Source organism: Ursus maritimus, unplaced genomic scaffold (assembly GCF_017311325.1).
Source record: "Ursus maritimus isolate PB19 unplaced genomic scaffold, ASM1731132v1 scaffold_24, whole genome shotgun sequence".
Classification (NCBI taxonomy): Eukaryota; Metazoa; Chordata; class Mammalia; order Carnivora; family Ursidae; genus Ursus; species Ursus maritimus.
The window spans coordinates 19,692,074-19,713,330 of record NW_024424897.1 but is presented as its reverse complement, the minus strand read 5'-3'; the positions used below and the strand labels follow the sequence as shown (position 1 = coordinate 19,713,330).

General features: G+C 49.1%; 2 protein-coding genes across 5 annotated transcripts in view; both read right to left on the bottom strand.

The window, feature by feature from the left end:
- STAT3 (signal transducer and activator of transcription 3) overlaps window positions 1-301 on the bottom strand; it is a 98,896-nt gene extending 98,595 nt beyond the window's left edge. For 2 of the 4 annotated variants that reach the window (XM_040640602.1, XM_040640603.1), the window contains exon 1: window positions 83-301. The gene's annotated coding sequence lies outside the window, so the exon portion shown is untranslated. The remainder of the gene's footprint in view (window positions 1-82) is intronic. The other 2 variants (XM_040640600.1, XM_040640601.1) reach the window with 1 other exon arrangement.
- Window positions 302-12,309: 12,008 nt separating this feature from the next.
- The window catches only part of CAVIN1 (caveolae associated protein 1), a 12,869-nt gene continuing 3,921 nt past the window's right edge, over window positions 12,310-21,257 (bottom strand). Inside the window, exon 2 of the mRNA XM_008701354.2 lies at window positions 12,310-14,773. Within this exon, the coding sequence (XP_008699576.2) occupies window positions 14,072-14,773 (702 nt within the window). The 3' untranslated portion in view covers window positions 12,310-14,071. The remainder of the gene's footprint in view (window positions 14,774-21,257) is intronic.

The window sequence follows — 21,257 nt, the reverse complement described above, 5'->3', positions numbered from 1 at the left end:
GCCCCTCCCGCGCCCCCCCCCCCGGAATCCCCAGGCCTGGGGACCGTCGGGGGGGGGCGGCCCCACCCTTCACCCCCTTCACCTGTTTCTCGCGCTCGGGCCCGATAGGCCGGGGCTGCGCTTGCGCCGGGGTGCGGGCCGCGGGGCTCCCTCAGGCCGCGGGGCCTCTCCTGGCAGACGCGGAGAAAGAGCGCCGAGCAGGGGTGCTCGTCAAGGATCCGGTTCGGGCTCGCTCGCTCTGCGGCGACGTCGGAACCCCAGACTCCCCCTCCCCGTCTACGCCGCGGCAGCTCCGGAAACCGCTGAATTACAGCCCCTCCAGCCAATCCCCGCCCAGCCCCAGCCTGGCAGAGACACGCCGCTGCTGCATAATTCATGAGACGGCCAGTTTTCCCGGCCACCCAGAGGCACTGGTGCATATACGGTACACATGAAGCCCCACCCACTGGCCAATGAGGAGAGCCTCTGGAGAAAGGGCGGGGCCAACATTCGGCTGGGAACGCCCCAGTGCTGGCTGTTCCGAGCGCTTAGTGCTCCTCCCTCCGCCGCAGCAGCCGTAGAGCCGTGGCCTTGGGCACAGAAACCCGGGGGGAGGGAGGGAAGATGACGGAATGTCCTGCTGAAAACTCAGCTGAGTTCCTGGCAATGCGTGACGTCAGGACACTTTAAATGCCCCTGATGCGGCTCTCTCCTGCCTGCTTTCCCTTTTCCCAGTTCTTGGCACCACGTGGGGGCGAGGTTGCAAGCCACTTACCACGTGGAAATCAACCAGTTAGACAGTCCCCAGGTATCGCCAGATCCTCAGGGGGCCCGACGCCAGAATTGGGTTTCTGGGGACAGCAAAAAGAACATGGGTGACTCCCGCCTGCTTTGAACTTCAGTTTCTGCGTGAGTCGGGACACACACACCCGGAAACATGACGTGGAAATAGAGTAATTACTAGAGTGCGTGGGGAGAGGATAGTGGATTTAACCCTGTCCTCCGTTCCGTCGCTTCAAGCATCAAACGCCAACGGCTCGCACATTGGCGGGTTCACAAGAAGGCAGACGACAGCTCATGTGAAGATTGACACATATACGCATTATTTTTATAAGTCTGAGATGAAATACTTGAAATTGCCTACCTTTTTCTTCTTCGTCTAGTCTATTTCGATTCCAAGTTCTACTGCATTGAAGCCAGTAGTTTATAGGAAATGTAGACATTTTACCTTACAAAATAGGGGATGTACCTTGCATAATGGAATGGGGGGTGTGTGCGCGCGCTGACATTATCAGGGTTTTTTTAAATAACAGCTATTAAAATTTGTGTTTATTGTGTTTACTACAAAGAGGTATAAAGATGAAATCTAAACAGGGCCCTTACGGCACCATCCAGATAACCCCTGATGAGTTTTTTTTTTTTTTTCTTTTCTTTTTTTCAAGATGTTATTTCTTTGACAGAGAGAAAGAGAGCAAAAGCAGGGAGAGCAGCAGGAAGAGGGAGAGGGAGAAAGAGAAGCAGGCTGCCTGATGCAGGGCTTAATCCCAGGACCCTGGGATCATGACCCAAGCCAAAGGCAGACGCTTAACCGATTTGAGCCACCCAAACGCCCCTGATGAGTCTTTTTCAATGAAACTTTTCATTTCATGGTTCAATGAAACATATCCACGGTTCGAAAAATGAAGTAGTTCAGAGAAGTCAAAAATTAAAAACGAACATCTGTTGCCTTCTGGGGAAAATTTTCTCTATTTCTGATGAGAAAATCAATGACTCTTAACCTTCGGGGGGTGGGGGTGAGGAGGTGCTTCTGAGAGTTGGCTGGAGACTATGGATTCTAGCCCCAAGAAATTCACAGCACAGCTTTTATTCACAGACTCTGATGGTTCCCCAGATACCTAAAGCCCAGCCAAAGACTCCAGATTTGGGTCTTTGGACCACCTTAAATCCAAGCGAGAGGTGAAAGCATCTATAGCACAGTTGGTAAAGTCACTGGTGGTAGAATTGAGTTTCCCATTGTCCTCCTGTAGACCCAGCCCAGTCCCAGTGTGGAAATTACCGTATTTATCGGGGGCAGGGGGTGTTCCTGGGTTTATCGTCACCCCAGAACAGTAGAACAGATACCCTTACCTTCCATCTCACCTGAACTCTGCTTTGGCTGTGCTATTCCATGCAATTGACGGCCTTCCTAATAACATAAGGTCTGATACTTGTTTAGTTATTTACTGCTTACAAAGCACTTACTTATCTCTTTTCTTTTTCACAATAATTACGTGTAGCAGAGAGAAGCCATATTATTTACCAATAGAAAACTGAGGACAAAATAATGTGACACTCTCTGGGACGCTTGGGTGGCTCAGGTGGTTAAGAGACTGCCTTTAACTGGGTGTTATACACAACTAATGAATCATCGAGCCTTACATCGAAAACCGGGGATGTACTGTATGGTGACTAACATAATATAATTAAAAAATCATTATTAAAAAAAAAAAAAGAGCACCATAAAAAAAAAATAAATAAAAATAAAAATATAGCCGAGTTGAACATCAAAGAGTTATTCTAAAGATCTTAGTTACTTACAAAATTGGAAAAATGAATATTAAAAGCATATATCTGAATATTCAAAAAAAAAAAAAAAGAGACTGCCTTTAGCTCAGGTCATGATCTCTGGGTCCTGGGATCGAGTCCCACATCAGGCTCCCCCTGCTCTGCGGGGAGCCTGCTTTTCCCTCTCCCTCTGCCTGCTTCTCCCTCTCCCTCCGCCTGCTTCTCCCTCTCCCTCTGCCTGCCACTCCCCCTGCTCGCTCGCTCGCTCTCTCTTTCTCTGTCAAATGAATAAATAAAATCTTAAAAAAAAAATAGCGTGACACTCTCAAGATCACAGAGATACTCAGAGGTATACCAGGTGGGTTTAGAGCCAGGGTTTTTTTTTTTTTAAGATTTTATTTATTTATTTGACAGAGATAGAGACAGCCAGGGAGAGAGGGAACACAAGCAGGGGGAGTGGGAGAGGAAGAAGCAGGCTCATAGCGGAGGAGCCTGATGTGGGGCTCGATCCCATAACGATCCCATAACGCCAGGATCACGCCCTGAGCCAAAGGCAGACGTTTAACCGCTGTGCCACCCAGGCGCCCCTAGAGCCAGGTTTTTGTACTCCCCATCCCATAGCTTTGTTCCATCCACTCAAACACTGCCCTCCTCCCTTGAGTCCTCAGCGGATGGCCTTTGTTTCCCTCACTGCTCTCCCCTACATGCACACATAAAATGTTCCCCTGAGCCTATCCGTTCCACCTATAAAACCTCTCTCCAGCCCCCAAATGGCCTTTCTCCACACTACACCCAACCCCCCCCCCCAGCTTACAGATGGCTTGCAGTTTCTCCCACGTAAGTCAATACTTTGACCTGAACTGTTTTGCAGCCTTCTTCTCTCCATCCACACACCTTACTTTATCCCCTTCCTCCAAACATGTCAACACCGTCTGTTACTTTATGCCTTTGCAGATCTTCCTCCCTCCGCCTGGAATGCCTTCTCTTCCCTCATTTCCAGCCAGAAAACTCTTACTCATTCTTCAAAGCCCAGTCCAACATTACCTCTTCAGGGCTTTCTGAGATTTTTCCTGGCAAAGTTAATTTCCTGCCTGACTCCTTTAGCAGCTTGTTTCCCCGTCCAGTATAGCGCTCTTTACCTTGGACTGCAACGTCTCCCTTAATTAGCTTACTTCCTGATAAATGAAATGAATAGTTAACACGTATTAAGTAATTACCATGCTCCAGGAATTGTGCTAAGCTTTTTACCTAGATTATCTCATTTGATCTTCACTGATACCCAGTGAGGTAGGTACTACCGTAATTCTCATTTTCAGCTGAGAAAATTGTTTGAGAAAGTGAAAGATGGGTCCAAGTTCCCACAACTAGAAACTATGGGCAAACTCAGAATGAGAATCAGATCTGGCTGACTCCAAAGCCTGGACTCTGCCTGCATGCTTAAAACACACCCCAGGGGTGCCTGGCTGGCTCAGTGGTAGAGCATTCGACTCTTGATCTCGGAGTCATGGGTTCAAACCCCATGTTGGGTGTAGAGATTACTTAAAAAATATATATATATATTCCTGTAGGAATATAGCTGTAGGTTCCTGGAAGCTTGAACCCCGTCTTTTTCATTTTCATTATTCCAGCATATAGCATCTAGCCCAGAACTCAGCTAAGCATGAGTTAAATATTGATAAACATATATTGAATAATCATGTCAGCAATAGCTAACATGAGTGTTTCTTATGAACTAGCCACTACTCTGAGCATATATTATGTAACCCAGCTATGAAGTCACTTAATCCTTATAATGACCCCATGAGGAAGACACTGTGATTTTGCAGATGAAGAATAGGAGGCTTACCCAGGGTTAAGCGACTTACCCAAGAACACAGAACTGGTAAATGGCAGAGCCAGGGTTCAAATCCAAGTGTGTCTAACTTGAGAGCCCAAATAGCTGCTCTTTCTTGACTATATCCCCAGGCTTAACTTGGATTCCCAAGGAAAAGTCTAAAGGAGGGGAAAGATAAGGTGCCCACCTTCTGCCCAGCAAGTGAATAAACCAGGGTCCATGCCATGGACTGTAGCGGTTTATCAACATGTCTGCAAGTTCTTTGATACTTCTCCCATTTAAAGGCAGAGTCTGAATGCACTCCCTTGGTAACTCACCTCTAATAAACAGAATACAGTGGAAATGATGCTGCATGACTTCTGAGGTGAGGCCATAAAACACGATACAGCTTCCACATGACTCACCCTTGGGACACTCACCCTGGGAACAGTTTGAGGAAGCCCAGGCTATATATGGAGGCACCATGCAGGTGTTCTGGCTAACAGTCCAGCTAAGGCCCCTTGGACAGCAAGCATCCATGGTGAGTGGAGCCAGCCCCCAGATGATTCCAGCCCCCAGCTTTTCAAGCCACCCCAACAGAGGCCAAGAGCAGCAGAGGTGAACCATTTTTGCTGAGCCTGACACAGATTACAAATTAATGAGCAAAATAAACGTTGTCATTATCTTAAACTGGTTTTGGGGTGGTTTGTTACATAGCAATAAGTAAGTAGGATAAGTTTCTATTTATCATTTCAGAGAGACTCAGGAACTGTAAGCTAGATCAGGAATTGAGACTGCTCAGATTTTGTAAGGTTCTAGAAACTTTATTTACTCTCTCTTCCCTGGAGGGATTGGCAGTTAAACTCTAAATCAAGAAGACATGGCAAAGAAGAGATTTGGAGAAGCATCTTGGGGGTGACAAATGGGTCACCGTGGTGACCAAAGGGAGCAAGGGACAGCTTGTGTGTATGATGGGACCCCTGTGGGGCTCAGCAACAGAGAGGCTCACCAGACCTGCCCAACTCCCCCATCACTAAAATAATAGAGAAGAGCGTCTCTCCTTCCTCCTGTCTGAAGTACAGTCCTCCCTCCTCAATATTTTCAAGGCAAAGCTCTTTTCCTATGCTGCTTAAAACATCTTTCATACCATGTCATTCTGTCCCTTCAGTGGCTTCCCATGGGGCTTAGGATAAAACCGTTCTCCTTTTTCTTATCCCGTCAAGGCCCGGCCTATCCCACCAACCTCCCTCCTGCCCGCTAAATCCCAGCTAGTCCGTTTTCCACCGCAGGGCCTTTGCACATGCCATTCTTTTTCCTTCTCTAGCTTTGGCACATGGTAGTTCCTTCTCACCCTACTGGTCTCACCTGCTCAGAGAAGCAGGTGTAACTGTGTTGTGTAACTACCCCCACTGACAGTTGCTCCCAGTGTGTTAATAGCTATCTTTATGTGCTGTTTCCTGTGAACTCTTACCATTCTCATTGTATTTAACTGCATGAAGTTTCTTATCTGTCAGTTCCAGGAAAATGAATCTTACCTGTTTGCTGCTCCCTTGTCTCCCCAGTGCTGCGCACATCGTAGGTGTTCTTTAGATACTTAGTGAATGAGTAGAAGTGCTCTTGGTACCATCCTTCCCCTCTCTGAGTTTTATCAATTCTCCTCTCCTTATTCTTCTCTTCTGTCTCTGAAGATATTCCTTCTTTCCTATTTTGACCTTCAAGTTACCCCCCCTTCCCATGATGGCCCCCATTTCCTCACCTCCACTTGTTCTACCAAGGTGGCTTCTGTCCTTTTTCTCCATAGGACAGTGCTCTTGAAGGCCACCAGAGATATCCTCATCAAAGCTAAAGTCTTCTTCTCGTCATTTTATTTAACATGGCTGTAGAGTGTGGTACTGTCAATCATTTCCCCTGCTGTCTCCTAGACCTTCTTTCCTCCTTTGACCATTGTAGATGTCAATAGAAGCCACTGCATTAACTACAAAGCTGATGGGGCTGAAGTGAGACATGCTGGGTTTGAATCCTGGCTTTGACACAGAATGAACTGTGCAGCCCTGGCCAAGTTCCTTCCCCTCCCTGAGTCTCAGCACCCACATCTTCAAATGGAGAACAGAATTCTGACTTTGATTAGTTTGCATTAAAATGTCTTTAATCAGACGATAACCTCAAGTTAACTGTGAAGTATGGCTGATAAAAGCCTGATCCTGGCAGGGTCCTCTCCTCAGCCACCCCACCTATGCAGCCGTGTGACCCTGGGCCAGTTGTGCGACGTCTCTGAGCCTCGGTTTCCTTCTCAATGAAATAGGAACTATGAGACCACCTCCCTCAAAGGTCGTTGTGAAGATTAGATGAGATAACCTGCCGAGCATTCAATACAGCACCTGGCTCACAGCAGCCCCTCAATAGATGTTAGCTATCATTATCTATGCAATTTTTTAAAAAGATTTTATTTATTTATTTATTTATTTATTTATTTATTTATTTATTTGACACAGAGAGAGAGACAGCCAGAGAGAGAGACAGCCAGAGAGAGAGGGAACACAAGCAGGGGGAGTGAAAGAGGAAGAACCAGGCTCCCAGCAGAGCAGGGAGCCCGATGCAGGGCTCAATCCCAGGACCCTGGGATCAGGCCCTGAGCCCAAGGCAGACGCTTAACGACTGAGCCACCCAGGCGCCCCATGCAATTTTTTTTTTTAATTGCAAAATCAGGGAGACTCGTTGGAAGGAAACCGGGATTTCTCCCAAATTCCAATAAAGAGTTGAACAACCACACCCTGGGAAGGGCAACTTCAGGAATCTCACCAGAGGGAGTCTTTGTAAACATCTCACTCAAGCTCTACCCATCCTTTGTAAGGACTTGAAGCTGTTGGGGAAAGTGTTCAGTCTCTGTGGCTGTCAGATCAAAATTCTGAATCGCTGGCAGAGAGGATTTCATTGGCCCAGAAAGGACAAGATCTCCATCCTTGACAAGGCAGCTGTGGGCAGGGGCAGGCATCACGGTCACCCAGCGGAGACACAGCCCTGGAGGGAAAGGGCAGGGGCTTTTAAGAGCAGAGGGACATCCAATACCAATCAGAATTACCTGAGATGATGTTTATGAAAGTGCCCTGCACCCAGCGGGATGTCCTTCCCCACCTCTGACCACCCACGGTCCACTTTGCTGCTCCCCCCTTCCAATCCCCACGATCTCCTAAAGGTGGGCACTCCTGCCTTTAATTCTAAATTCCATCCTCTCCTCCCCCTGATTCCCTCCCTTGGCAAACGTATCTATTCCTAGCACTTCAAGGACCACCTCTCTTCTGAAAATTCTTTTGTGCTGAGTCTTATTAGGTGCAGATAAATTACTTTCTCTCCTGGGTCCGCAGCAATGTCCTCTGTAAAATGACCCCTTCTGTTGCCTCATCTATAAACTAAAACCCTTTTTAGTTCCCACATTCCATAATTCTATTAACTGTTCCTCGATCATGCCTTCAGTTTTCCTGCCTCTGCCTTTCCGCACTCTGTCCCCTTTGCCTGGAGAATTTTCCCTGTCCCACATCACTGCTTTCATTCATTTACCTTTATTGAATACCTACCATGTTAGTAGATACCTCTTGGGTCCTGCCTGGCTCTCAACAAATCCTTCTTTCCCGGGAATTGCTCCTCTCCCCACTCTGCAATCCTACGCTGGAATGGGTCCTTGCAGCCACATCTGTATTACATAATCCTGTCCTTCTGGCCATAGATTATTAAATCCAGGGTGAACACTGATGTTAACTGCCTTAATCAGATTCTCTGTACCAGGAATCCCGACTTTAAAACTGAGAGGCACAGTGCCTGGGAGCCCTTAGGGCTGAGTTCCATTAATGTCAGCATGTTAGAGAAGGCTATCTATCAACTTCCTCTCAGAAGTCCCTGGAGATCCCCCTGGTTCCTATTCTTCCTACCTTAGCTGTTCAGCGATTCCTTGGAGTCCGTGGGATATCTTGGCAGCCTTCCAATGTAGGTTCCTTTATCCCTTTATGGCCAATGTCTTTTTCTTATATTTCCAACCAAATAAGCATTAACCACTGCAATATTTGAGACACCATTAGGCTCTGGTGACACAAAAATCATGTAAAATGCTATCTCACCCCTCCAGCAACATCAATTTGAAATCCCACCCACGTTTAGGAGTGCAACGTAGAAGCCCCCTTCCTCCTTTATATGTCCCCATATTCCTCGAGCAGGATTAATCCCTCTCTAGTGTACTGCCTTTGTATTTTGCTTTACCTCTCTTACGGTCCTCTCCTGGAGCTGTTTTGTACATCTGCTTTTCCCAGTAATTGCAAACCCTTTAGGGGCGCCTGGGTGGCACAGCGGTTAAGCGTCTGCCTTCGGCTCAGGGCGTGATCCCGGCGTTCCGGGATCGAGCCCCACATCAGGCTCCTCCACTATGAGCCTGCTTCTTCCTCTCCCATTCCCTCTGCTTGTGTTCCCTCTCTCGCTGGCTGTCTCTATCTCTGTCGAATAAATAAATAAAATCTTTAAAATCAAGAGCTAGATATGTTGTCTTTTTTCCGTCTCTTGGCTCTTAGCACAGTATCACAAACAGATCAGTGGGAAAGAACATATGTTGTTTTGTCTGCCCATCATCCTCTCCCCTTTCTGTTGACAACAGCAACCCAATTTTTGTTTGGGAAACCAGCCTTCCTTCGCTCTCTATTCTATGATTCTAGAAGTCATACATAACCTAGATGTGGTCAGAGGCACAGTAATTCGGATTTATGACTTATCTCTGACCTTGAGGGCCAATGGACATCATATCTGCAATTCTGGCTGGAAGGATTTGGAAAGAAACCCTCTTAACTGGGGTTGTTTAGCTGTTAAGCCACAAGCCTACAGTTATTGATGGTCGTCTTTGCCAACCCATGGGGAAAATCTGATTATTAATCAAACAAACACAACGGAAAAGAGAAAATAGAAGGAGAGATAAACTCCCAATGATACTACATCAGAATTTGCATCCAGACACCCTTGGACCTATTACCAGGAATTTTTTATTACATTAATTCCTTCTGTATTTGTCTTCAGCTTTTCTTTTTTTCATTCTTTTGTTTTTTTAAGATTTGTTTATTTATTTCAAAGAGATAGAGGGAGAGTGGAAAGAGAAAGAGGAGAGAGAGAATGTGTATACACAAGTGAGGGGAGGGGCAGAGGGAGAGAATCTCAAGCAGACTCCCTGCTGAGTGTGCCACAGGGCTCAGTCCCCTGACCCACCATGACATCGTGACCTGAGCCGAAATCACCAGTTGGATGTTTAACTGACTGAGCCACCCAGGTGCCCCTATTTTTTATGTTTTTTAAGTAATCTCTATAACCAACGTGGGGTTTGAACCTGCGACCCTGAGATCAAGACTTGAATGCTCTACCAACTGAGTCAGCCAGGCGCCCCTGGTTGTTGTTTTGTTTTGCTTCTGATGAAACCAGTTTGAGGTGAGTTTATGACACAATAGAAAGAATCTTGTCATTCATTCATTGATTCAACAAGTGTTTATTGACATAAAGTCTATGGGAGCCCTGAGAAGGGAATGGTTAGTATGGCTGGAGTGGAGCTGGGGAAAAGATTGGTTTCAGAGGGGAGGTGAGAAGGGGGAGGCCATTCCATAGAGAAGGAACAGCCTGAGCAAGGGCCCACAGGCTTGAAAATGTGTGGGCCATTTCTGGCCAGCAAACTCCATAAAGAGCATGTTGAAGAACAGTAAGAACTAGGGCAGGGACCAGATTCTTAAGGGATCTTGTGAGCCACGTCACTAAGTTTAACCCTTTGGTCAAAGGAAGGCATTTAAACTGTCAGTTGTGTTTTCTTTAAAAAATATCAGTATCATAAGTCAAGCAGAGAAAGACAATTATCACATGGTTTCACTTACATGTGGAACATAAGGAATAGCAAGGAGGACATTAGGAGAAGGAAGGAAAAAATGAAGGGGGGAAATTAAAGGGGGAGACGAACCATGACAGACTATGGACTCTGGGAAACAAACAGGGTTTCAGAGGGGAGGGGGGAGGGGGATGGGCTAGCCCGGTGATGGGTATTAAGGAGGGCACGTATTGCATGGAGCACTGGGTGTTATAGGCAAACAGTGAATCACGGAACACTACATCAAACACTAATGATGCACTGTATGGTGACTAACATAACATAATAAAATAAAATAAAATAAAATAAAATAAAATAAAATAAAATAAATCTGTCTCTCTAGATCTTCTATCTCTAGCTCTATCTGGCAGTAATGTGGGGAATGGATTGGAAAGAGGATCTAAATTCCATTCAAATACTCCAGGTGGGAGCAGATGAGGGTCTGGAACAGTCTGAGACTGGCGGCAGCTGTTTTCTTCTGACCCCAATAGAAAGTTACCTCTTAGGGCTTTGGAGGTACCATTTAGAGACCTGATAAACTCAATCTGAGGCTATAGCGGAATTTCCTTAGATCCCAGGTCACATTTGATGGGACTCTTTGAGAAGACAATACCCCTAGTTTATTGTCATGGAAATAATGCTGATCATGGGTGGGCAAGTTCAGGACTAGTTTGTGGGAAAGATGCTTTGTAGCTGTGGGACCTTGGAATGACATCAAATCCTACTGGTAGGCAGTTGACTATCTCATCAGTCCTAAGACCAGCCCTCCCTCTCCCCTCAAGCAGCAAGAGAAGAGGAAAAAGAGTAATTTCTGATTCCAGGGAAGCCGCGGCCCCACACTTAGGTGTAGAGAAGGAATGCCATGGAGCAGGGGCCAGCAGAAATGTGGCTTTTTCAGAGAATTAGGACTGTTCTTAACAAAGTGGTACCCAGAATAAAACTGGGTAGGGAAGGCACAGCAAAGTCGTTGTGCTGGTACTGAAAATGTGGTGGACCAGTGAGGGGCATGGCTTGTAGAGGAAAAGGACTGTGTGTGTGTCAGGTGCCTTATTGTGGATAAGAAAAGTAAATGATGGCCTGGTATCCCAGGACTTTTCCTGGTTTCCCTTGGCCTTGTTACTCCACAGCTGGGACCCTGACATCATTCTGTGCTTCTCACAACTGTACAGCTGGATCCCAGAGGAAGAAGGATCCTCTCTTGGCAGGAGGGAAGTTTCCTGGCTCCCAAGCTCTGAATTTTCGGCATCAGTTTTCATTTCTTTTGGTGGGAAGCCAACCCTTTCTGGGAGATTTAGAACTCCAAACTCTGCTGTGCTTGTCGCTGGTGGCAGGGGCGGGGGGGTTGAAGGGGAATGCATGGCTCAAGAGGAAGGACTCAGCTTGTTTGAGTCGTGGCAGAAGACTGGGATGGAGCCCCAGAAATGACACTGTTTTCATTAGGGTGATTCCGATATACAGGCAGAACCCACATGAGGACTTGAGTCCATTGCCCTAGGAAATCCAGAGCTGTGGACAGGTAGGGCAGGCTGCTTGCTCAAAGGGGAAAAGAGGCTACATAGACAAGGCGAAATAGGTGCCCATCCCAGGATTATGGGGAGAATTAACTATGCTGTGTGGCTATGACTGGCACATATGACATGTACTGGAATCCTTTCTCTATGACGTTCAGCCCTCTGAGTCAGGGTCTCTGACTTTTCCCCTTCCCAGGCTGCCTTCTCTGGGCCTGATTCTGATTCAGAAGAGCAGACTTAAAGGAAGCTCAAACTGAGTAGAGTTAACAGTGTGTCTGGAGGGTTAACACCTTGACAGCAGAGAAGTGGATCCAGACAGTAGAGGGTTACAGACTCTTTAAACAGTTAGACTGTGGAGCCAGGCTGCCTGGCTTAGAATCCCAGCTCTGCCACTTACCGAGTACTTCAGACAAGTCACTCTGTGTTTCTTCATCTCTATAATGGGGATGATAATAATACCCCACTCCCACTTCCCATCCCAGGCCCGAGGCAGGTTTAAACCAACCGTTCTCTCCCTCTTTCCCTCCCTGGTTCTCTCCTATCCTCTGTAACTCAGCCTGCCTTTGGAGAATACAATCCAGCACAGATCCTTTAAGAAAAGCAGGTTTATTGGTCAGGCTGCTTACCAGGACACAGCAACATGACAGGCTCCCAGGAGCCCACAGGAAACTGTATCTGCCCACAACTCAGGCCCCTTCAGCCCATCAGCACCAAGGGACCTTGTCCCACAATCCCCATCCTCCCTCAGCTGAAGAGTCTCCAACCATTCAGAAGAGAGAAGGGAACCAAGAAAAGGCGGGGGAGGGGCAGGAGAAGCAAAGCTTTGTATTATAAAAAAAAAAAAAGTTTGTGTCCCCAGCTCCCTCCCTCCACCCCTTTAAACAATTAGCTGCAACTCTAAAAAGCAAAGCAGGGAAGATAAAGCAGAGGAGGTGGGGGAGGAGAAAGAAGCCTTCAATCCTCCTCTCTGGGCTGTGCTTGAAGGGGAAGGAGTTGTCTTTGCTTCTGACAAGTCGCCTTTACTGGAGAGGAATAGGGGGGACTGAAGTGTCCTGAGGAGAACCTGTCAGTGGACAACAGGACTGGAAGCAGGATCCCTGTCATCCCCAGCAATTCAGGAGAGGAACCCATAAAGGCAAAGAGGTCTTGGCAAGTTTTGCAGCTTTATGATACTAGCTCTAGGGAAGGATCTTGAGAAGAAACTACTAGGAGTGAGCCAAGGCCGGGTTGCTCCATACACTTTCGCCATCTCGCCTCCAGCTCTCAGCTTGGTGGCCTGGCCATTAACACCAGTGCGCCTCCATCCTACCTCCCAGCTCTCTGCAGTCTGGTGCTGCCCCCTTCTGGAACCCTCATTTTCTGGACTTGAGAAATGGGCTGCCACAAGTCGCACTATTCAGATCTCAGTTAAGGGATTGGGATGAGTCTTACCTCTCTCCTCTTTTGATCATCGCTTTCTCACTGTCCTCCCTCCTTATTCTGAAAATTGTCCCACTGTCCTCTGAGAACCCCACTAAGATGGGATGCTTGCCCTGTGTTTCTCATGCTGCTGAGGAGAATTCTCCTCTCTTAATCATTTCCACTTTCTACTATTTCCCATTCTCCTTCCCAAAGCCATAGCCATGTGCTGCTCTTGCAGATGCATAAACATGTTAAGTGTTCCCTACACCACCCCCTCCTTCTCCAGGGCTCTGCTTGGCTACAGTCTTCCTTGTTGGGACCCTTTACAGATACAACCCGTGCTAGACTCTCATTCCAGGGTCACGGCTCGCTCTGCCCTCTTCCCCCGACTGCCCCAGGCTCTCCCAAAAGCTGCTTTCAAGTCCTTCCAGTATGGGGCCTCTCATGTGGGCAAGGGTCCTCTTCAGGATTCACTCTTTCCTTTTATGGTAATTTTGACTTTGAAGCCTCCAGAGATCAGGATGAGAAAGAAGAGCTCAGTGAACAGGAATGACAGCGGCTGGGTACGAGTGTGAGGTGGAGGTTGCGGGGAAGGTAGCCTACCCCAAAGTGGGGTGGGGCAACCATGGAAATGACAGCAATTTCCTTTAAGATCCCTGACTTGGACGACCAGGACACGGATCACTCCCCTCTCCATTCCCACCCAGACTAGGCCCAAACTGGGGCTATCCATGGTGGAGGCTGCCTCCCCCTCCCATCTTAACAGCTGTAAGACTTGGAGGGGTGCTCCTGGAGAGGCAGTGTTGTCAATTTAGAAACGTCTCAGTCCTCGTGGGGCCGAGAGAGAGAATGCGAGAAAGAGAAAGTTCCAGAGGGAAAGGCATGGGGAGGGGGCGGGAAGAGGCGGGGCAGGGTGGCGCGGCCTCCCGGGCAGAGCCCCGCGTTAGCTCAGTCGCTGTCACTCTTGTCCACCAGCACGGCATCCGACTCCTCGGTGATCTCCAGCAGCGTGTGCACGTCGGGGCTGCTCCCGCGCAGCAGGTCGGCCGCCTCGCCGCGCTCCGCGCCGCCCTCGTCGTCGTCGGCGCCCACCTCCACCATCTCGGTGGCCTTCAGCACCTCCACCTCGCCCTCGCGGATCTTCTTGACGTGGAAGGTGAAGGGCGGCACCTTGTAGACCGCTGTCTTGGAGCGCGCGTAGACCACGTGGTCGGGCGTGAAGGACTTGCGCAGCTTGTCTCGCGAGGTCTTGAGCTTCTCGCGCCGCTCGGCGGGGACGAGGCGCGTGCCCAGCTTATTCATGCGCTTCTCGAGCGTGTGCCGCGTCTTCTCCAGGTTCTCCTTGGTCTTGAGGCGGGTCTTCTCCAGGTTTTCGCGGGTGCGCACCTTGGTCTTCTCCATCTTCTCCTTGGAGAAGGCCTTCTTAAAGTCGTCCACGCGCCGCAGGCCGCTGCGCTTGATGCGCTCGGCGCGCGACTCCTCGATGACCTCCTCCACCTCTACCGCCTCGTCGGACGACAGCTCGAGCGCGGCCGCGTCCTCCTCCGGCCGCTCGCCCTCGCCCAGCTCGTCGCCCTCCTTCTCCGGCAGCGCCTCCGCCTCTTTCAACGACTTGCCGATGCTCACTTTGGCCGGCAGTTTCACTTCGTCCTAAAGGGAGAGCAGAGCGAAGAGGTGAGGGGCAGAGCGGAGGGCTGGGCAGGGACCTGGAGGACACTGGGCGAACCCGAGGCAGGATGGTGGTGATTCTGGGGCGTACGTGGTAACCGTGACATCGGCCCGACTCCTTCACCGGTGTAGCCCCAGAGCCTTGGTACCGAGCTGAATACGGCATGGGCGCCCAGTAAATATGTGTTGAATGAATGGTAACTATACAGACAGGGCGAGGAGGGAACCGAGAAGCTTGGTGGTGGAAGACTGGCCTGTAGTGTCATTGCACTTAGGTTCAATATCTCTGCAGCCCCCAAACTTGTCCTACACGCATATATCCACGCGTCTTACTTTATTTTTTTTTTTGGAAGATTTTATTTATTTAAACAGCCAGCGAGAGAGGGAACACAAGTGGGAGAGGAAGAAGCAGGCTCCCAGCAGAGGGGCCTGATGTGGGGCTCAATCCCATAACGCCGGGATCACGCCCTGAGCCGAAGGCAGAGGCTTAACCGCTGTGCCACCCAGGCGTGCCACCCAGGCGCCCCGCACGCATCTTACTTTAAACTACCCTTACCCCTTGCGTCGCAGGCAACACAATTTAACTTTGGAAATGGGCAGAGCGCCCTCTGGTGCACTAAGTCTTGCACTGCTCTAGCCAGGCCAAAATGCAAAGGGATTTGGGAAGCCTTTGAGGGGTGGGTGTAGGGGAGTGAGCTCACAGCCAGTGAGCTACCCCGCAGCTAGGGTAGCTTGAAGGCAAGATAAAGGAAGTGCCTTTCCCAGACTTCAAATAATTTCAGAACCAGTCTTAGGGAAGGAGAGCCGTGCTGAGCCTGTGCTCCCCCACCCTTGACCTCATTACTGATTTGCTCCAGCAGTGGTTATTCTCCCCCACGTAGAAATTGAGAGAGGAAAGAGGAAGAAGCTGGCTGGTAGCCAAGAGCGTGTTTTCTCCCCAGCATGGACATTTATTCTGGTTCTGACTTCCCAGGCTTGGAATGGAAGGGAGAGATTACTTTGTCCATTGTTTTTTCCCCCAGACCGGAGCTTAAGGGGCCAGGAATCGGGTAGTGGTCCCAAATTCCCTGAGATCTGGAGCTCAGAGCCAGTACTTCCCTCTTCCCCTGGGAGAACCTAGCACCAGCACTGTTTTCCATTCTGGGAAGATTTTCCAAGATCCTACCCTGGGCCAACATTTCAGAATCTCAGGATCACCCCCCACAAGAAGGTAGGGGAGGCTGAGCAGAAAGGGAAAGGGGGCATATCCAAGAACATAAACATAAACCCGGATCTCTTTGGCCCAGACTCTCTTTAGGGACTTCAGATGAAGGAATGAGAAACAGTAGTTTTTCAAAGGGTTTTCTGAAGATTGTTTCCCAGAATTTTTTAAAAAATCCCATCCGAGAAAAATGAGGCAACATGAGTTGACCCCTCTCATACACACACACACACACACACACACACACACACACACATTGTCCACTTGGTATCTCAGCACCACCTGCTACAGAAATTCCTCCCCCATCCCCCAACCTCTTTCCTCTTCCCTCCCATCCACATCCCCCCAGAGTTTCCTGGTTTACACTGAAACTTAGGAACACCCCCTCCCAACTTCCTTCCCTCCCTGTCAATAGCATTAGCAAGGACAAAGACAGAATGCTGGCTCCACCTCTTCTCCCAGACTGGGCACCAGCACTGCTGGGCATCAAGCCACTTCAAGCTCTCATTATTCAACTACACCTCCCAGCAGGCAAGGTGATCTGGCCTCAGGGCATGCTGGGACTTGTAGTCTCCACCTGCCATAGCTGGCTTAGTACTGTCATTCTGTCCATCCCTCTGCCTCTTATCACTCACAGAGGAGTTGAAGGGGTTGTTTTTCTTGTTGAGTCTAAGAGGGTCCCAACCTCTGTTAACATTCCTTCTTATTTCCAGTTGTACCCTTTAGGTTTCCTTTTTACAGTCACTTCTTTCTGCCTGTTACTCGAGTCCTTGTACACACCATTTTAGGACTTTCCATGTTCTAAACTCTCTGCTACCTCTTCATCCCTCTCCGCCCAGCATTTACCTGTAGCCCCAGTATCAAAAATTTCAGCTCTGATCTCCTTCACAGCCTCTCTGACTAAAACCCCACACATGCTCCACCAAAGGGTTGTAGAGAACCCCTCCTTTCACTAAACTCAGACAATGTGGATGGGGTAGGGAAGGATTATGGTGATGGGCGGGGAATAGTCAGGAAACAGTCCCAGCTGCTGGAAAACAAATTGACATTTGAGCTGACTGGTTTTCCTGGCCTCTGGCTTCCTAGATTAAAGGTGTTTGCCAGCTGAGCTTGGAAGTGAACAGGGCTAGGGACAGAGTTGCAGACCTCATGTAGCCAATCCCATCTTCCTAATTCCTGATGAAAGGTCTCAAATAGAACATCAGGGAACAATCCCAGTGAAGGGAGGTTTATTCCTGGATTTAGAGGTGTCTCTCCCAGTCCAGAAAGGTCTGTGGAAATATATTAACCCCATTCATTGTAGGTTTCCCCCAGAGTGATGGCTTACACCAGAGGAGCTGCCTTGGTGGAAGGTCAGGGGATGGGGGAAGAAATAACTTGACCTAAGTCCCTGGACAATGTCCAGTAGACTGGCTCTGCAGAGGATATACTACTATGATTTTAGCTTTTTTTCCCCTCCATTAATGGATTTTCTCTTTTCTCCCCCTTTCCAAGCCAGGTTTCCCCTATGACTCATAGGCTTGAAGTGCTGTCTTGGGCCCACCCCATCAGCTTGTTGCTACAACAACCACCAACACAATTCCAAAGCACCTCCCCCAACCTGGGCACAATGGCCAGGCACCCTTGTCCCACCCCTACTGCCCTGGCAGAGCTCCTACAGCAAAGGAGGGGCCTCAGGGGGTGGCAAGGAGGGAGGGCTCTCCTTGTTCTGTTTTCACATTTTTATTAAACAAAACCACCACTCCCAACAGGCTCGGTTTCCAGAGTACCTTTAATGACCAGGTCTGAGCAAAAGCATGCACAGCTTCCCCTGCCCCCCACCAAGCACACACAGTTCTCCAGCCCAGGCAGGCATCAGTCCAAGATGAGTTTCAGGAGTCCCAGCGAGGCTTCCCGCCCCTTCCACTCCACTGCCCAACCCTGCTTATAAACTGAAGATCCTCTGGTCTAGGAGGAAGATTTTATTATGATTATAATTTAATCAAGCACCTACTATGTGCCTAGCCCTTGGCCAGGCACTTCACATTTGTCAGGGAGAAGGGACAATGTCATACAACTCTAAGGAGTCTTTCTTTCTTTCTTTCTTTCTTTTTAAAGTTCTATACTCAACGTGAGGCTCGAACTCATGACCCCAAGATCAAGAGTCACATCCTCTACTGACTGAGCCAGTCAGGCACCCCGGGAGCCTCTCTTGACTTAGAGCTCTGTCCCCAACTACTGCCCGGGAATAGCCAGAGAAGACTTTGGAGAGGGCATTCAGAGACCCAGGATCTGCTCAGAGAGTAAGTTAGAAGAGGGTGCGAGACGGGGAGAGGTAGAAAAGAGGGAAAGTCCTAGAAACTCAGGATCGATACTTTAGATTGCCGAGACAAGGGGTGAGAGACACCAGAGGCAGAGGGTCCTTCCTGCTAGAGCAGAACTCTCAACAGAGTTAATGTTGCCCCCAAAAGGGTGGAAATTAATTCTTGAGGGGAGAGGTGATTTTAGATACTACAATAGTTTGTAGCACAGATACATAGTATATCTGTACTATTAAAATTTTATGGAGGACGGGACCGTCAGGGAAAAAAACATCTAAAAGGACGCCTTAGGGGGATGATTATGGAAACAAAAAAAAAAAAAAAAGAAGTTGAGGAAACCCTTTTGTGCTATAGGGAAGCCAGAGGATCCACACCAGAGCCAGCCAAAATGTCCCCCCTTCAGGCCTCTCTGAGCTGGCAGCTTTTGGGTGCCCCGCCCAAGGCAGGATCTGGCAAACATAAGGGATCCCTTTGCAAAACATTTTCCAAAAAAAAAAGGAAAAAATAAGTGTAAATGTTTTCCTCAGCTACAGGGAGGGGGTGGACAGGGCACCGAACAGACCCCAGGCCTGGGCCTCATGAGGGCCCTGTCCAAAGAAGCTTTGAGCCAAACTGGCCTGTCCCTGAGGAGGAGTCAAAAGGGGACGGGGAAGGAGAATCAGATGCCATGGCGCAGTTTCATGCAATTTCATGCAGGGCACACTGGGTGCAGCCCCAGTGTGGTGCTGGGAGCGTTTACTATTAAGACAGAAACCAAGAGGTAGGGGAGGGCCCCGTCCCTTCACCTCCCACCCCATTGCACACACCACATTCGCCTGAACTCTGCATAATGCGAGAGTGTTTTCACAATACCTGCCGCCCACCCAGGGCTTGGAAGAGGCCTGCCATACCGACACCACCACCACTAAGCAGGGAGCTGATGGTGGACTGGAGTGACACTCCATGCCCACAGCTCCGTGTCACCCAGGAGACCCTAAGCACCCCCACCGGCCGTCGGCTTCTCTGGGGTGGGCAGAGGCACAGGCTCTGGGTAATAGGGCAGTGTCCTAGGCGTCTGGTCAAAGGGTGGGAGCTCAGGCACTGTCTCAGGCTTCAGGTCAAAGGGCTCAGTCTCAGGCAGAAGGTCAAAAGGCACGATCTTGGGTGTGGCCAGGTCAGAGGGTGCTTTCAGCTTCTTCTTGGGCTAAGATGAGGAAAAGGGTTTAAATGGGGCTTGAGATGGGTATGGATGGAGTTGAGAGAAAGAGGCCTTAGTGGGCATGCAGAATTGGAGTTGGTGAGTAGGGGAAAGGGAGTACAGCATGTAGGCTGGAAAGGAACCATATTTTAAATGCTTCATCAAGAGGGCACTGGGGTTGAAAGTGGGACAAACCCAGGCCCGTGTTAAACAGTTTAAACAGAGCCCCTCTCTTCTTCCCTCTAGAATCTTCCCCACTCCTATCCTTAGCCTCCTGCCTTCTATCCCTACCCAGCCATGGTCATGGGATGATCCTGTTAAGGGCTGGAGTGAGGGAGTAAGAGGCTGCTGGATGCAGAAGGAGCTCTCCAAGAGGTCAGTTATTGACTCTAGCTGGTGAGGCTCTGATGAGTGAAAAAGAAGGCAAGTAGGCAAACAACTCCACTGTCTTCAGAGTCCTATGCTGCTGATTCCATTTCTCATTATTTCCCCAGGGCAGGGTGGGCACTGGGTGCCGCCCAGGATAAGGAGAGGGAGAGGCGTGGAAGAGGGGCATCCTGGCTGTTTCCCTCTGGCCACGTCCCCACGTCTTGCCTCCCTTGCCACCCCTCCCCCTACCCACACCTGGGATATCAGACACCAAGATGCACAGAGAAATCAGGAACAAAAACCAAGCTCTTTTTATGACAGGTGGGCCTGTATCCTGGAAGAGCTAGCAGCAGCTCCCATTCTGCCTCCTGAGGGGCTGAGCTAACACTCTGGCTTTGGACCATCATGAGAAGTCAGGGAGAGGGATGGTTAGGGGCACTACCAGACTCCAGCGATAGCAGTGGTGGGTAAAAGCCTGCAGCCACAAAAACACAAAGTAGCAGGTGCCAACCTGCCCTGTGGAGTACAAGGAGAAGGGAGGCCAAGGAGAAAGCTAGCATGGTCCTCTGATAGCCAGAGGCAAAGTCCATGCTAGGGGATACCTATCCTGGCCAGGGAGCTCTACGACTTACCCTCCATACCCCTCCTCTCCCTCCCACTGTCATTGGTCCACTGTCATTGGTCATTGCCTTTGCTTCAGTACTAGGAGGCTGAGCAGCTCTTGGCCACCAACCTTAGCCACTCTTAGCAATGTTGATTGCACCTGCATACGTACACACACACGCACACACAGCGGACACACAGCGGCCCCAGTGCCAGGACCATGCAGCTATCTCCCTTAGAGAATGAAGGAGCCAGAACTAACCCTCTGTTGGAATAACCTCCACACTGATTTCTGCTGCAGAGCCTGGAAATGGAAGGAGGAAGTGGGGAGCAGAGAATATAGCAGAAGAAGGGGTACACCTGGGTTCTGGCCCCAGCTTTGACCCCTACTAACTTGAGTGGACAGTAGGCAGGTAACTTCCCCTCTCTGGGCCTCCACTTCCCCAGCTATAGAATGAAGGAGCTGAAGTTGATTATCTCTGAAGCATCTTCCAGCTCAAAAAATCTGTAATGGCAGAATAATGAAATATTCACAATGGTATGCTTCGATGGAATGGAACAAACCACTACTCATCTCTGAAGTTGGTTGCCTAGCAACAGTATCCTCTCGCTTCTCTATATCAATTGCTTACTCTGTGCCATTGTATCCCTTTTTGATTTTGACCTTTACAATAGTCAGACTTTATTTAAAAAAAATCAGAGGGAGGAGTATTATTTCCTTTGGTCTTTGGATTACCCCTAAAAATATCCTCCCTGCTTTGGATCCAGTGACCAGGAAAAACTCAGCTTCTTAGAGGAAGGATGTGGTAAGCACTC